The sequence below is a fragment of the Argopecten irradians genome, unplaced genomic scaffold (assembly GCF_041381155.1).
Source record: "Argopecten irradians isolate NY unplaced genomic scaffold, Ai_NY scaffold_0671, whole genome shotgun sequence".
NCBI classification, from domain to species: Eukaryota; Metazoa; Mollusca; class Bivalvia; order Pectinida; family Pectinidae; genus Argopecten; species Argopecten irradians.
Window position 1 is genome coordinate 24,193 of NW_027188138.1, and position 17,721 is coordinate 41,913.

At 34.9% G+C, this 17,721-nt stretch overlaps 1 protein-coding gene across 1 annotated transcript; it reads right to left on the reverse strand.

Moving 5' to 3' along the window:
- Positions 1 to 11,286: 11,286 nt before the first annotated feature.
- On the reverse strand, positions 11,287 to 14,551 carry LOC138313394 (uncharacterized). Its single transcript, XM_069253863.1, has 3 exons — positions 14,127 to 14,551; positions 13,746 to 13,947; positions 11,287 to 11,477 (listed from the first exon to the last, which is right to left on the reverse strand). The coding sequence occupies exons 1-2, from the start codon at positions 14,541 to 14,543 to the stop codon at positions 13,747 to 13,749; spliced, it is 618 nt and encodes a 205-aa protein (XP_069109964.1). The 5' UTR covers positions 14,544 to 14,551; the 3' UTR covers positions 11,287 to 11,477; position 13,746.
- Between the last annotated feature and the right edge of the window lie 3,170 nt (positions 14,552 to 17,721).

The window sequence follows — 17,721 nt, forward strand, 5'->3', positions numbered from 1 at the left end:
CATTTTAGAATTAATACTGATTATGTAGCCACCATAGACTCCGGTACTGCCGTGTATCCACATCATTTTAGAATTAATACTGATTATGTAGCCACCATAGACTCCGGTACTGCCGTGTATCCACATCATTTTAGAATTAATACTGATTATGTAGCCACCATAGACTCCGGTACTGCCGTGTATCCACATCATTTTAGAATTAATACTGATTATGTAGCCACCATAGACTCCGGTACTGCCGTGTATCCACATCATTTTAGAATTAATACTGATTATGTAGCCACCATAGACTCCGGTACTGCCGTGTATCCACATCATTTTAGAATTAATACTGATTATGTAGCCACCATAGACTCCGGTACTGCCGTGTATCCACATCATTTTAGAATTAATACTGATTATGTAGCCACCATAGACTCCGTACTGCCGTGTATCCATCATTAGAATATACGATTATTAGAATAATACATTTTAGAATATACTGATATGTAGCCACCATAGACTCCGGTACTGCCGTGTATCCACATCATTTTAGAATTAATACTGATTATGTAGCCACCATAGACTCCGGTACTGCCGTGTATCCACATCATTTTAGAATTAATACTGATTATGTAGCACCATAGACTCCGGTACTGCCGTGTATCCACAATCATTTTAGAATTAATACTGATTATGTAGCCACCATAGACTCCGGTACTGCCGTGTATCCACATCATTTTAGAATTAATACTGATTATGTAGCCACCATAGACTCCGGTACTGCCGTGTATCCACATCATTTTAGAATTAATACTGATTATGTAGCCACCATAGACTCCGGTACTGCCGTGTATCCACATCATTTTAGAATTAATACTGATTATGTAGCCACCATAGACTCCGGTACTGCCGTGTATCCACATCATTTTAGAATTAATACTGATTATGTAGCCACCATAGACTCCGGTACTGCCGTGTATCCACATCATTTTAGAATTAATACTGATTATGTAGCCACCATAGACTCCGGTACTGCCGTGTATCCACATCATTTTAGAATTAATACTGATTATGTAGCCACCATAGACTCCGGTACTGCCGTGTATCCACATCATTTTAGAATTAATACTGATTATGTAGCCACCATAGACTCCGGTACTGCCGTGTATCCACATCATTTTAGAATTAATACTGATTATGTAGCCACCATAGACTCCGGTACTGCCGTGTATCCACACATCATTTTAGAATTAATACTGATTATGTAGCCACCATAGACTCCGGTACTGCCGTGTATCCACATCATTTTAGAATTAATACTGATTATGTAGCCACCATAGACTCCGGTACTGCCGTGTATCCACATCATTTTAGAATTAATACTGATTATGTAGCCACCATAGACTCCGGTACTGCCGTGTATCCACATCATTTTAGAATTAATACTGATTATGTAGCCACCATAGACTCCGGTACTGCCGTGTATCCACATCATTTTAGAATTAATACTGATTATGTAGCCACCATAGACTCCGGTACTGCCGTGTATCCACATCATTTTAGAAATCATAGACTACCGGTACTGCCGTGTATACCCACATCATTTTAGAATTAGATACAGATTTAATGTAGCCACCACTAGACTCCGGTACTGCCGTGTATCCACATCATTTTAGAATAGGATACTGATTATGTAGCCACCATAGACTCCGGTACTGCCGTGTATCCACATCATTTTAGAATTAATACTGATTATGTAGCCACCATAGACTCGGTACTTGCGTGTATCCACATCATTTAAGAATAATAATACTGATTATAGTAGCCCAACATAGACTCCGGTACTGCCGTGTATCCACATCATTTTAGAATAATACTGATTATGTAGCCACCATAGACTCCGGTACTGCCGTGTATCCACATCATTTTAAGAATAAAACTGGGATTATGTATGCCACCATAGACTCCGGTACTGCCGTGTACCACATCATTTTTAGAATAAATACTGATTATGTAGCCACCATAGACTCCGGTACTACTGCCGTGTATCCACATCATTTAGAATTAATACTGATTATGTAGCCACCATAGACTCCGATTTACTGCCGTGTATCCACATCATTTTAGAATTAATACTGATATGTAGCCACCATAGACTCCGGTACTGCCGTGTATCCACATCATTTTAGAATTAATACTGATTATGGTTAGCCACCATAGACTCCGGTACTGCTCCGTGTATCCACATCATTTTAGAATTAATACCGATTATGTAGCCACATAGACTCCGGTACTGCGGTGTATCCACAGCATTTTAGAATAATAACTGATTATGTAGGCCACCATAGACTCCGGTAACAACTGCCGTGTATCACATCCCTTTAGAATTAATACTGATTATGTCCGAGCCACCATAGACTCCGGTACTGCCGTGTATCCACATCATTTTAGAATAATACTGATTATGTAGCCACCATAGGACTCCGGTACTGCCGTGGTATCCACATCATTTTTTAGAATAATACTGATTATGTAGCCACCATAGACTCCGGTACTGCCGTGGGTATCCACATCCCATCATTTTAGAATTAATACTGATTATGTAGCCACCATAGACTCCGGTACTGCCGTGTATCCACATCATTTTAGAATTAATACTGATTATGTAGCCACCATAAGACTCCGGTACTGCCGTGTATCCACATCATTTTAGAATTAATACTGATTATGTAGCCACCATAGACTCCGGTACTGCCGTGTATCCACATCATTTTAGAATTAATACTGATTATGTAGCCACCATAAGACTCCGGTACTGCCGTGTATCCACATCATTTTAGATTAATACTGATTATGTAGCCACCATAGACCTCCGGTACTGCCGTGTATCCCGACATCATTTATAAGAAATAAATACTGATTATAAAGCCACCATAGACTCCGGTACTGCCGTGTATCCACATCCTTTTAGAATTTAATACTGATTAGACTATAAGCCGGTTTCAACGATCATATTTGAATTAATTATTATGTAGCCACCATAGACTCGGTACTGCCGTGTATCCCACATCATTTTAGAATTAATACTGATTATGTAGCCACCATAGACTCCCCGGTACTACTGGCCGTGTATCCACATTTTTTAGAATTAATTATGTAGCCAATCGTATTATGTTCACAGTTAATTTGGCCTCTATACTGGCATTACGTGCAACAAAGTACATCAAATAATTACCAGAATATGATATCGGTCGTTTAATGTATAACAAATCAATTCAGCAAACCTGAAAAGCAGATCATTATGTATAACACTTAATCAGCATTTTACAATTAAAGGCAACAGCAAAACGTCTGTAAAATAACAAATATTTATTCATTTTATGGAAAACGAAAACTGATCTTATTTTAATATCGTCAAACAATTCAAATTTGTGAGAAGAATAATACATACATGTAATTGCACATAATCAAACACATAATTTGTTTGTCATAGTTAATCTCCGTGTACATTTGTTACCGCTCATATCGGAACTCTTCCGAAAAAAAGATGCAAAATGCATAGCTCAAATGACGAGACGCGGGAAAGAAAACAACAAAATATACATGTAGGAGAATATGATAATTATGGTATATGTATTTTTGAAAGGGGAAAAAGAGAATTGTAAACATAATTTTTTTTTTCAGGTACAATCGGCTGGCGGCTGTACGTACTGTAAGTCTCGTTTCACAAGGTAAAGTTTACCGTGTAAGCCGTGTGCTCGGCCGTCACGGCTCGGCGCGCCCGCTCGATGTAAGCTACGAAATGTGTTAATATTAGCGTAGAAACATTGAATATAAACGCAGAAACATTGAATATAAACGCAGAAACATTGAATATAAACGCAGAATCAGAAATAAAATAAATATATATAAAGCAGAATTACGTGCCACAAAGTACATCAAATATTACCAGAATATGATATCGGTCGTTTAATGTATATCAAATCAATTCAGCAAACCTGAAAAGCAGATCATTATGTATAACACTTAATCAGCATTTTACAATTAAAGGCAACAGCAAAATATCTTTCAAAACGTCTGTAAATAACAAATATTTATTTAATATTTTATGGAAAACGATCTTATTTAAATATCGTCAACAATTCAAATTTGTGAGAAGAATATGCATACATGTAATTGCACATAATCAAACACATAATTTGTTTGTCATAGTGAATCCCCGTGTATATACACATATTTTTACACATAACCTAGACAGTAATTCATTTGTTACCGCTCGTATCGGAACTCTTCCGAAAAAAGGTGCAAAATGCATAGCTCAAATGACGAGACGCGGGAAAGAAAACAACAAAAGATAGGAGAATAGGATAATGAGGATATATGTATTTTAAAGGGGAAGAGAATTGTAAAACATAATTGTTTTTTCAGGTACAATCGGCTGGCGGCTGTACGTACTGTAAGTCTCGTTTCACAAGGTAAAGTTTACCTGTGTAAGCCGTGTGCTCGGCCGTCACGCTCGATGTAAGCGACGAAATGTGTTAATATTAGCGCAGAAAACATTGAATATAAACGCAGAAAACACTGAATATAAACGCAGAAACTCTTAATTCTATCGCCGAATCTGTTTAATTTCACCGTCGCATCGGAAAAAGTTTTGTCGATTCCCAACCTCCGACAATGTAGCAATAAATAGCCGTGCACGTAACGAAGTTGGGTAATTGTGACTGATACCCTCTGTTATTCGGCCGTCAGCCGTCACGATCCACGGCGTACAGAAAAAAATACTTAATTTTACGGCAGAAATACTTAATTTTATTGATCGAATTGGAATTCTGAGGAAAAGTCTTAATATAAAGGGTTAATACTGAATAAAAAAGCACATATGTTAATCCTGCCGAAACTTGTTAAAAATTAAGTATTCTGCCGTTATTCTAACAAGTTTCGGCAAGATTAACACATTTTGGGTTACCAGTGCTACTATACAGTATAATTGCAACCTATTATACAGCATCGTCGCAATTGCAAGCTACTATACAGTATCATCGCAACCTTCAATATGCTATCCTAGATACTAGACCTCATCTTTGCAAGCTAGTATACATATATATCCTTGCAAGCTGCTATACAGTGTCCTCGGAAGCTACTATGCAGTATCTTCGCAAGCTACTATACAGTATCCTCGGAAGCTATTATACAGTATCCTCGCAAGCTACTATACAGTATCCTCGCAAGCTACTATACATTATCCTCGCAAGCTACTACACAGTATCCTTGCAAGCTACTATACAGTATCCTCGCAAGCTACTATACATTATCCTCGCAAGCTACTATACAGTATCCTCGCAAGCTACTATACAGTATCCTCGCAAGCTACTATACAGTATCCTCGCAAGCTACTACACAGTATCCTCGCAAGCTGCTATACAGTATCCTCGCAAGCTACTATACATCTCGCAGTATCCTCGCAAGCTACTATACAGTATCCTCGCAAGCTACTATACAGTATCCTCGCAAGCTACTATACAGTATCCTCGCAAGCTACCTATAGATCCTCGTAACCTACTATACAGTATCCTTGGAAGCTACTATACAGTGTCCTCCCAAGTTACTTTACGATTTCCTCTCAAGCTACTATATAGTGCCGGTGCAAGCTACTAAATAGTTTCCTCGCATGCCACTATACAGCGCCAGTTTCAAAACAATGCAAATAACTTTACAGTTTTACCTGATAATTGGCAATTTCAAATTGCGATGGTGAAAAAGATAAGGTACTAATTAATGTACATTTATATTTTTTCAGATTAGTTTATAAACCCGTGGTCGTGCTTGAAGCAATGCTAAGTAGACAGAATATCTTATTACTTATAAAGAATATAAGGAAGTTGATTAATTTCTTCGGTGACGAACAGCAGATCAAATCAAGTTTTACGTACAAGAAAATAAGTTGTACATAAAGATACTAACTTGTACGTACAAGTTACTAACTTTACGTACAGTATTATATCTTGTACATACAAGATACTAACTTGTACGTTTAAGATGAAACATTGTGGCTCTAATACGCCGTCGTACTAAAGAGAGTATCTTCAATTAGTGAAAATATCAGATCAACTCAACTTGTACGAACATGATACTAAGTTGTACGTACAAGATGATATAATGTACGTACAGGATAATAAGTTGTACAAACAAGAAACTAACTTGTAAAAACAAGATACTAAATCTAAGTTGAGCGAACAAGATACTAACTTGTACGTGTAAGATACAAGTTGTACGTACAAGATATTGTCTTGTACATACAAGATAAAAAGGTTTACGTACACGATACTAAGTTGTATGAACAAAATACTAATCTGTACGTACAAGATATTAAGTTTACAAGTTCCTAAGTTGTATGTACAAGGTATTAAGTTGTACATACAAGATACTAAGTTGTACGTACACGATACTGAAAGTTGTTTATTTGTTTGAGTAATTAAATCCTTTTAGCAGCCCGGGTTATGTATATGTATGGACGGCCTCACATGCGTGCGGTGTGCAGCTTGTGTGAAGTGCGAAGTGCGTGTTTTGGGAGACTGCGGTATGTTCGTGTTGTGTCTTCTTGTATAGTGAAACTCTTACAAACACACCCCAACCAGTTATATTATACTAACAACGGGCGATATAGCCGTTCCACTTCCGGTATGCTGAGTACTAAACAGGAGCAGAAACTGCCATTTGTAATGATTTTTGTTGTATCTCGGCCATGGGACAGAACCAACATACTAAATAGTACACGATAACATACAGTATTTCATCTTTCGACAACCATTCCAGCTTTTGTAGAACATTGATTAATAACATCGAAAGATATTTAAGCTACGCTCGAATTGAAATTATTTTGATAGCGTTAACCTAATTCGTTAGCAAGTAATGAGGGGAACCTTTAGTTTGTGATGCAATGCTGTGAAGTACGATGGCCGATAGCGGGATGTACGCAAATTGCAATAACTATTTTTGTACGAGGTTACTGTATATTTTGTATATTCAGCATTGTTTTAATTTGGAAAAAAATGTTATAATAACCTTTTTTTTGTATTTATAAGAAAAGAAAATGTATTTCAAGTACAGATAAAGTAATGTGTAACAGTTTTCATACACTAAGAAAAACTTCAGTTACATGTACATAATCGCTTTCCTTCACGGTCGTGTTACTAACAAGTACATATAAATACAATTGCCTGTGATTTTAGTGCTAACCTTCCCTAGTTACCAGCCCGCGAAGGAATGCAGAGGTCGCGTGGCCGCAATATCTGAATATGCTTTATTTTAGTATTGCGGATGGAAGAAAGCATGGTAGCAAATAAGTTGGTGATTTTCTATACTTCAGAAATCACAAACTGATATTTACAGTAATACCATTAAACTATGATTCTGAAATAAAAGATAGTAGTGATTTTTAAAACGAAACTTTTTTCATAATTAATTCAAAACAATTATGATTATCAGCATGCAAAACTGTAAATGATATTAATAGTTTGTGATTTCTGAAGCATAGAAAATTAACATTTTACTTGTTACCATTTTACTTCCTTCCATTCGTACTATTTTTTTAAACCCGATATCTTACATTGCAATACTGAATGAAAGCATATAGCTAGGGAAAGGAGGTCAACACCTTTTAGCAAATGCAATTATTTTTAGATTCACTTGTTGACAGTGACCTTAAAGAACGTAAATATGTACATGTAACTCGAGTTTTGGTCTTAATGTACAAACAAGTTGCTCTCCTTCGAAAAAAGGAGAGCAATACCTGGGCGGGCAATATGTATGAAAGATAAAGATAACAAAACATCAATGATAGCAACTTTAATTAGAAATGCATATTACACAAATGTTGTGATATTGGAACAAATACCAATAGTATTTGTATCTTAACAAACTAACCCAACCCCTTTCCCCTGGTACTTAGATTTCAGAACAAATGCCATACAGGTATATACATTTATTTTGCCACTTATTATTCGCGTTTATAATAGCTAGTTTAAACCTTTGAAAATAAAACAATATACTTAGATTTTGGAACAAATGCCAATGCTGAAAATGAATTTTGCCACTAACTATATTTTACCTGTATGGAAATAAACTAATATACTTAGATTTTGGAACAAATGCCAATGCTGAAAATGAATTTTGCCACTAACTATATTTTACCTGTATGGAAATAAACTAATATACCTAGATTTCGGAACAAATGCCTATACTGAATTTAATATGTATTTTTCCAGTAACTAAAAAACATTCAGTGCATTTATTAGTAAGTTATTACATTTTGAATGGTCACTATTTTTATACCCTAAGTTCATTTGTAAATCAAACACTATGATAAATGTCCGATACAACATTTTAACAAAATACCTTCTTTCTTTTATCCATAAGTTTTTCAAAGCCATTTAAGACATGTTAATAATGCATATCTAATTTGTCACTAACATGTATAAAAATAAAATAAACTAATTCTATTTAAGAACACATGCCTAATAACTACACACATGGAATCAAACTAACACTACTTAGATTGCAGGATATATGGCAATTTACTGAATATCTATTTTGCAACTAACTACATTTTACATGTATGAAAATAAACTAATATAGGAGATTTCAGAAAAGATGGCGATGACGTCACACAAAGGTACATCCGGGCGCTCAAAGGTACAACTCCGTATATCTGTACACATTAATATGGTGGGAACACAGCCGCTTGCGATGTTTGTTTACATTTTATTGTAATAAATAGTACGACAAACCGAGAGCTATTGCGTTATTTTAATTTCAAAAAGTGTAAATAAAAATATTTTACAATAATATACAAATTTATACATATGGTATTCATATATTTTACTCTGTTTATACTCCATTTTCGACCGCTACGAGAGAACACGGTCGCCATTACGTATAACATTGCCAGACATATTGCAAATATCAACTTGATATTACAAATTAAATCCAAAGTCCCCCAAAATATTATTATAAGTTATTACTGTTTTCGAAGTATTACTTGATAAAACACCTTACAATGTATGATTAGTGCAAAATTAAACATTTGCTTTAGTAGATTACCCCAAGCCCACGGCAGCCATTACAGTACAGCCGAGAACCCGAATTTCGTCCATTTTCAGTGTCAAAAAAATACGTATTCTGGTTAATTTTTTGTCATCAATTTTGGGAATTAGTTTATAACATACAAATGAGTCAGTTTGTTGGTTCATTTTATCACATTTTTAAAACAAAACTAGAGTATTTATGATTCTCGAAGCCGTGCGCAATGTATCCTGGTCGGCATTTACAGTACTACGATCATTAATTTATATCAATTTAAATGAAGTCTAACTAATATGTATTCAAATTTTCTAAAAGTAATACCACTTCAATTTGAGACTTAACATAGCAGTCTATGGGATAAAAGCGGCTGAAAATGAAATATTAAAAATGAAATCTGCAGCATTAAAACCAGAAACATATATACATAGAGATTGGAAACTCCTTCTTTGTCTTTGTTGACAGGCAGCGGGACCTCCGGTTTATAGGCATTTTCCCTTGGCTAACTTCTTTCAAGTGTATTCTTTTAAACATGATATTTTTGCATCAATACAAAGTTTAAACATTATATCATGGTTTGATGTGACCAGTTTTTCCAATTGATGTTATTTAATATGTTTTTTGAAAGCATGAAAATCGGCAATTTTACCTGGTTTTTCGAAAATCAGACATTCAAAACCGGAAGTGCATTTTGTTTTATTAATATATAAGTTAAAATATTATTTTTTCTTTCCAAAATCGTCCTCAAACCATCTGAAAATTACTGAACTTTTATAACATTTCAAAGTTATTCTGCTGTATTTAACTATTTAAAAGTTTATCTAAAAACCCCTAAGCACATACAGAGGTACATCTGCCGATCGTAAAAATGGCGGAGTTGCCAATCTCTATGTATATATGTTTCTGTTAAAACTGAACGATTTCACCATTTTATTTTTCGAGATCGGCAGCCATACGTGTACGTGTAATACAGTAGTTTCATTACTATTCGTCATTTTGTTACGATACAAGAGCATTCCATTAAAACAACAAGTACATATTAAATAACAAAATATATATCTTAAACAAGTCCTTATTGAGATAAAAGCGTTGGTAATTATTAATATGATTTATTTTCCAAACAATGCTGTGGCCTGCGGTGATCTACCAGCGAAGAAGCCATGCACGAGCGGCCGTGGTCTGGTCAGATATGGTCCACCTTTCGTTATGTTATATAGTGTTGTGAGCAGCTTTTTCATGTACAACAGAAACATGACACAATAAAATCAATTATCTTTTCATAACTTTTTTCACAACATGGATTTCTACGTGTGAACAAAAAACGGGTACGTGTGATGTGACGACCCGGCACGCTTCGCAAGCTGGCTTCAAACACTAAATCTACAGAACTATATTTAGCAATAAACAATTGTAAATATCAAAATATAAATGTCTGTAGCCTCTTAAACAATAAGAAACGATTTTTAAATCAGAATTTGCAAGTATCATGAAAGTGTATACTTTTGCCACAGTATCGATTGTATATCAGGGCTGTACGTATCTGTTATTGTTTTCATTAGTCGACATACAGTGTTTGTACCTTTGAGGACCCGGATGTAAATTTTCTGTGACGTCACGCCATCTTTTCTGAAATCTCCTATACCCAGATTTAAGAACAAAATGCCAATACTGAAGATCAATTTTGCCACTAACTACATTTTACATGAATAAAATTAAACTAATATACCTAAATTTTGGAACAAATGCCAATACTAAATTTGAATGTTGCCACTAACTACATTTTACATTTATGAAATATAGTAAAATACTAAGATACACATATATCAATACTGAATGTGTACTGTAATTGTCACTAACTACTTGTATAATAAACAAACTAAACTAATAAGATTTTAGAACAATTGGCACTGTTTAAAAGAAAAACAGTTTTTCTCTTCTTTTTCAGTCTCAATTGGTTCGTTTGCAGACAACATTTCTCATGGCATTGCTTTGGATGTTGCATCTGACTTCAATAGGAAGAAGAGCGAAGAACTTTTCATAGATGTCATTTCTGTCCAGACCAACATCTGGTAGTTTTTTTTAGCCACAAATATCTTTTGTATTTCTGGCTTAAAAATGGAAAGTTTCTTTGTAGAAGTTCCCAAATCCTGAAGAACTGTGGCACGCGCATACCAGTTGGTGTGACTTGCCCCAAATTTGTCATTGCAAGAGGGACATCACATTACGTAGTTTCCTTGCAATATCGTGTTTAACTTCTTGTTGTGGCACGAAGGCTTGGGGCATGCCAGATATGGATCCACATCAAATAATGCTGTAATTGTGCCACTGAATACTCCTTCCTCTTCAAAATCTTCATCCTTGTCATCTTCACTATTTTCTGTCAGTTCATCTAATTCTTCATCATGATGGAGTATCTTAAAAAAATATGCATGTGTTTTTAAAACATGTAACTAGTGTGATAACTTAGCTCTTCCAAACACAAGCAAACTACTTTACACATTATAGTGTGCATGTTTTTTTTATCTGTAACAGATCAAGAAATCATCCACAAATAGAGATCTACGGAAGGGTCTCTATTTGTGGATGATTTCTTGATCTGTTACAGATCAAAAAACATGCACACTATAGAACGGCAACTACAACAATGTTTAGGCAAATTACAAAATTGGGCTGACGAAAATGGCTTTAGATTTTCAAGATCAAAAACTGTCTGTATGCACTTCTGTCAAAAACGAAAACCACACAATGATCCTGACCTCACACTCAATAAAATTAAAATTCCAGTAGTTGAACAAACTAAATTTCTTGGACTAATATTTGATTCGAAACTGTCCTTTGTTCCACATATCAAACATCTGAAGGATAAGTGCTCGAAGGCGCTGAACATTCTACGAGTTCTTTCCCATTCTGATTGGGGTGCAGACCGTGAAATGCTTCTACGTATCTATCGGGCACTTGTTAGATCAAAACTTGACTACGGCTCTATTGTCTATGGATCGGCTCGCAGCTCCTATCTACAGATGCTTGACCCTATACAGAATCAGGGACTGCGTCTCGCACTTGGAGCTTTTCGAACAACACCTGTGAAGAGTCTCCATGTGGAAGCTAATGAGCTATCTCTAGACGATCGACGAAAGAAATTATCCTTACAGTATGCTGCTCAACTGAAATCCAACCCCAAAAATCCTGCATTTAACCTTGTATTCAATCCACAACACCAAGAAATATTTACACAAAATCAAAAGCTCATACCAACATTTGGCATCAGAATTTCAAAATTTTTGCTGGAACTTAATATAACTTTCGACACCATTGACGAGTACACCGTATCGGATGTACCACCATGGCTCATTCAAACACCTGATATCAATTTATCTCTACATGAGAGGGCAAAATCCAGTGCATTACCCGAAGAACACAAATCCTCCTTTCGGGAGTGCATTAGGGCTTTCCCTGACCATGTTCAGATCTACAATGACGGATCAAAAGATGGTGATAATGTTGCGGCAGCATGCTGTACATCTAATCACTGCTCCTCTATCCGACTCCCGGATATTGCCTCCATTTTCTCTGCGGAAGCATGTGCTATCGGTCTGGCGCTTGACCTATCGAAGAACACCGCATTGAAAAGGCAATCATCTGTTCAGACTCTCTTTCGGTTCCAAAATCTTTTAATCCGAACATTTCGATTATCTTCTAAAACTCAAATTACTTATCTCTGGATTCCCAGTCATGTGGGTATAAAGGGGAATGAACAGGCTGATGAAGCAGCTAAGACTGCTCTTCGCCTAGCACAAACAGATTTGAAACTACCATACACCGACATCAAACCTTCAATTCAGTCAGCCATCAAACACCATTGGCAACAAAGGTGGTCTACCGAAACAAACAATAAACTGTTTAAAATTCAACCTACACTTAATCCTAAACTGTCCAGTCGGAGAGACCGCAGAGAGGAAGTTGTACTCCCTCGGCTCCGAACTGGACACACATATTTTACACATTCCTATCTATTGAGAGGGGAGGATCCTCCTACATGCCATGCATGTTATTCTCCTCTCACAGTGGAGCATATTTTATTGCATTGTATTGATTTTAAACACATACGAGATAAATACTACGATGTCTCCGACTTGTACACTTTGTTTCGTGCCGTGAGACATAATCGTATTTTTAATTATCTCAAAGAGATCGGTATTTTAAGCAAAATATGAACGTTTTCTCATCATACATCGTATCAACTCAACATTTCATCGTTTCATCAACATTGTGCATGAGTTTTCTCATGTGTTTTAGCCAAATTTATTTTATCCCATGCAAACCTTCTTTTTTTTATCAAATTAACGTTTACAATCTGTGTTTTAGTCCTTACTTGCTTTTTCTTACCCTGAACTTTTATCCTGATATTAATGCATGACTTGTAGTTTGGCCCTAAATGACCTTAGTTGTCGATGGGCCGTAAAACTCAAACAAACAAACAAACATTATATAAAAAGGTTATAGTTATACACAGGCCAATGCTGCCTTTAGTTTCATTATAAGATAAATGTATTTACCACTAAAAATATAGTTATCCTATATATTACTTGATACCTTAATAATTGACTTCTGCTTTTTTATTGCGAAATCTTATATATATATTTTTAATTTGTCTTAACCACCCAATATATCAGGATATTTACTTCACTCTGTCCATCTCTGACAGTGGTCAGTCTTTTTTTTGCCTTGATATAGCCTCACTCTGCATTTTTTAAAGTGCACCAGCTGACCCACAGAATATTGTTGTACGTCATCTTCCCACACAGCCAAAGTAGCTGCTCCAGACCCATCCCTTATCTTCAGTTCCTGATAAGGGATTTCCCTTCTTGATGAAACAGGGGACACCTGAAAAGTACAAGCTCAATCAAAAGTACTGTAGTTAATATAATTCAATATATGCTAACATTATCTGTATCTTTATTGAATGTATCCTTGATCCTGCTAACTGCACAGTGTATTTACAACAGATATAAGTTTTGACATATATATTTCATTAAAATAGTTTTGAATGTTTTAGTACCAACCTTGACAACTTTTCCTTTGACTGATGCATATGACGTATCAGGTGATGATAGTGCAGATGAAATTGGCTGGAGCATGACTTGCTTGTTTCCAAATAGTTCAGGTGCCTCCTTTATAATGGCATCTGGTACTTCAAAACTTTGTGTCCTTGCTACCTCTGTCCGGGAAGTAACAGCCAAATAGTTGTCTTTCATCAATGCATTAAACAGTAAAACTGCAGTTTCTTTCTTAAACTTGCTTGTGTTTTTCAATCCATACACTGTAGCAGAGATTGAGCCAGAAGTGTCTCCCAGAACAACTGACATCTTTTCAGGTCCAGCAGACTGAGTACTGACGTCTCCTACTGAGAGGACCATTAATGCTTTGAGAGTCACATTTGTGCCCGGGGCACTAGCCTTGACTTCACTGATAGTTTGCATGATCTGAAACATTCACATCAACGCTATATATCAATATATATTTACAAAAAAATACACAAATATGCTCTTGCTTTTATATACATTTCTTTTGATTAAACTTTGCAGAAGAAAACTTGCATGTAAAAGTGTGTTTGGGAATGGCAGATTTAAGACAATGATTGATTGATATGGTGTTGCAAAGTATACAAAATTTGAATACTAGCTTGTACTGTATTAGTAATTATATCCATGTCACATCCTATAAACTATCTTTGTTCTCTTTCATGCAAATTGTTGTATTCTCTCAGTGGTTTTAATGGCGGACATATCTTTTGATGGTTAAAAGCCAACAGGTAAAGACCAGATATTGTTTTCACTCTACTCAATGCTACATAAGCCATGCCACTTTCAAATATATCATTTCCTATTGATATTGCTGCTATGTCTAAAGATGCACATTGAACTTTATGTATTGTTGCTGCCCATGCTGGTATTATTGGAAATTGTTCCCTTATCAATATTCTACCCGAATAATAAAACTCTTGACAGGGTGGTTGAATAGCTATAGCGTTGTACTGATGAGACACCTTTAAAACACCACCAATTTCATTTCAACAAAACTTTATTTCAAACAAACAAGTTGAAATTGGATCGAACAACAGGCAGTGCCTATATAAGTTCTCTCCTTGGTAACAAAATGTATATATGCAAATGACACGAAAGAGTATTTGAAAACATTTGAAAGTATATGTTTCATAAGTCATGACAATATATCATATATTATTAATGAGATAATAGATAGTAATTTTGTTTTTCAAAAAGTATAATAATAAAGAAATGAGAATGCAGCAGCCATGAGGAAATTACCTTCACCCACCAGATACAGACCAGAAAGTCCATGTGGCTAACAAGCCGATGGTCATCCATCAATGGGATTCAGAAATTCTACCATGGATGCTGTATTCATGTATATGATTTAAAAGATAAAATGTTGCAGAATATTGAGATAAAGTTTGGTCTAAATTTATACTTGTCATGACACATGCATTAATTTTAACAATTACCTAAACAGATATGTAGCTAAGATAAATGTACAGTGTATTAATCATATATTTTAAAAAGTATGACAATTTATAAAATAATACGTAAAATTTACAACTAATAAATGATAAATGCCCATCGGAACAGATGCTATTATAGAAGTGTTTTTCAGAACACTAATTTTATTAATTAAGGTATGTTATCTTTAACCACGATTAGTTAATCAATTCTTCAAAGTTATTGATGAATCATATAATTAGAAGTTATTATGATGGTGGTTATATGTTATGAAATCTATTAGTAGCCCTTACAAAATCTAGTGTACACTGAAAGATATTCAAGTTTGTTTCATTATTACAATCATTGCAGCCAGACAAAAGTATTTGAAGGTCAAAATGGTTATGAGTAAAATCTATTAACTTATTTTGGAGAGTTCTGCGCTGTTCATTGTAATTACTGCAGGAGAAGAAGTAATGTTCAGTGGTTTCATATGCATTACCACACTCGCACAATGGTGATTCTGCTAAGTGATCATTATAAAGATCAAAGTTTAAATTACTACAGCAGTTCCGTAATTGACATATCAGAATATTATCTTTCCTTTTGCCTGAATTAAAAAAAAATTGTACTTAGCATTATCTGTGAGTGTAATATCACTAATATTCTGGTTTAGAAGTTTTTTAAATTGGTAATAGAGGTGATATTGGTTAAATCAAGTCTAAGTGCAAGTTCATTATAATCTTTCAGAGTTTTTGGAATAAAACTATTAGCATAAATGGTAGATCTACTAAAAGGAATTGCAAATAATCTTTCATTTCTTAACAAATATGGGTTTTCATTATTAAAGTATTGTTCAATTAATTCGTTTAGATAGGAGGGAGCAGTTCCTGATAAAATTTTATAAAGAAGGACAAGTCTATGTTTTTTGCGCCTTGTGGCAAGTGTATCCCAGCCAAGTTCTGAGTAAAGTTTATAATGAGATGTTCCCTTACGCAGTCCAGTGATAATTCGGGCAGCCTCTATTTGAATAGATTCAAGAAGTAATGCTTCCTGTTGTGTACAATTATCAAACAAGATATCACCATATTCTAATATTGGTCTAATATATGAAACATATATATTAGTTAAAAGATTTTCGACTCAATTTATATTTAACAGTTTTTAAAAGGTTTATACGATTACAAGCTTTTTTGTAAATGTAGCGAATATGGTGGTGCCATTTACCATCCTCAGAAAGAAATAAGCCTAGATGTTTGTGGTTTTTGACATTTTTGATAACCTCATTTTGGAATAAGACATCTGGACATATACTATTTCTTTTGCGACTGAAAGTAAGCGATTCTGTTTTATCTGGGTTGAATTTAATATCCCATTTTTAGACCATTTATCTATATTTCCAAGGTCCTCAGATAAACTATTTGCTGTATCTAAAGGAGAAATGTCTGTGACCTTAAAAAGAGAGGTATCATCTGCAAATAGTCTTTTATCATTTGTTATACAATCAGTTATGGCATTTATATAGATTAGAAAAAGAAAAGGACCGAGAACTGAGCCCTGGGGGACACCCGCACTTACCTGACGATATGAAGAGGAGAAACCTTCAGTTATAACTCTGTGTTGACGATTGTCTAGATAACTTTTAAACCAATTTAAGACATTACCTTTAACACCATACATTTCAAGCTTATAAAGTAATCCGGGGTGCCAAACCCGATCAAAGGCTTTGCTAATATCACAAAAAATAGATCTAGTTTCTAGCCCTTCATCTATTTTTTTTTATAAATGTGTCATACATTGAGAGTAATTGATAAATAGTTGAGTCTCCTCGAATAAATCCTGATTGGAATTTTGATAACATTTCCTGTTCAACAAGATGATTGTATAAATGTTTGAAGATAATCTTTTCTAATATTTTACTAAGACAAGATGTAATTGAAATTGGTCGGTAATTTGAAATGTCATTATAACTACCTTTGCCTTTATAAATAGCATTTATATTAGAAAGTTTCCAAGACGAAGGAACAAAGCTAGTTGATAATGTTTTGTTGAATAAAATAGTTAAGGGTGTAACAATTGATGATAAAAGAAGATTCAGGACCTTAGGTATTATGCCATCAGAGCCAGCAGGTTTATTTCCATTTATTATAATTATTTGATC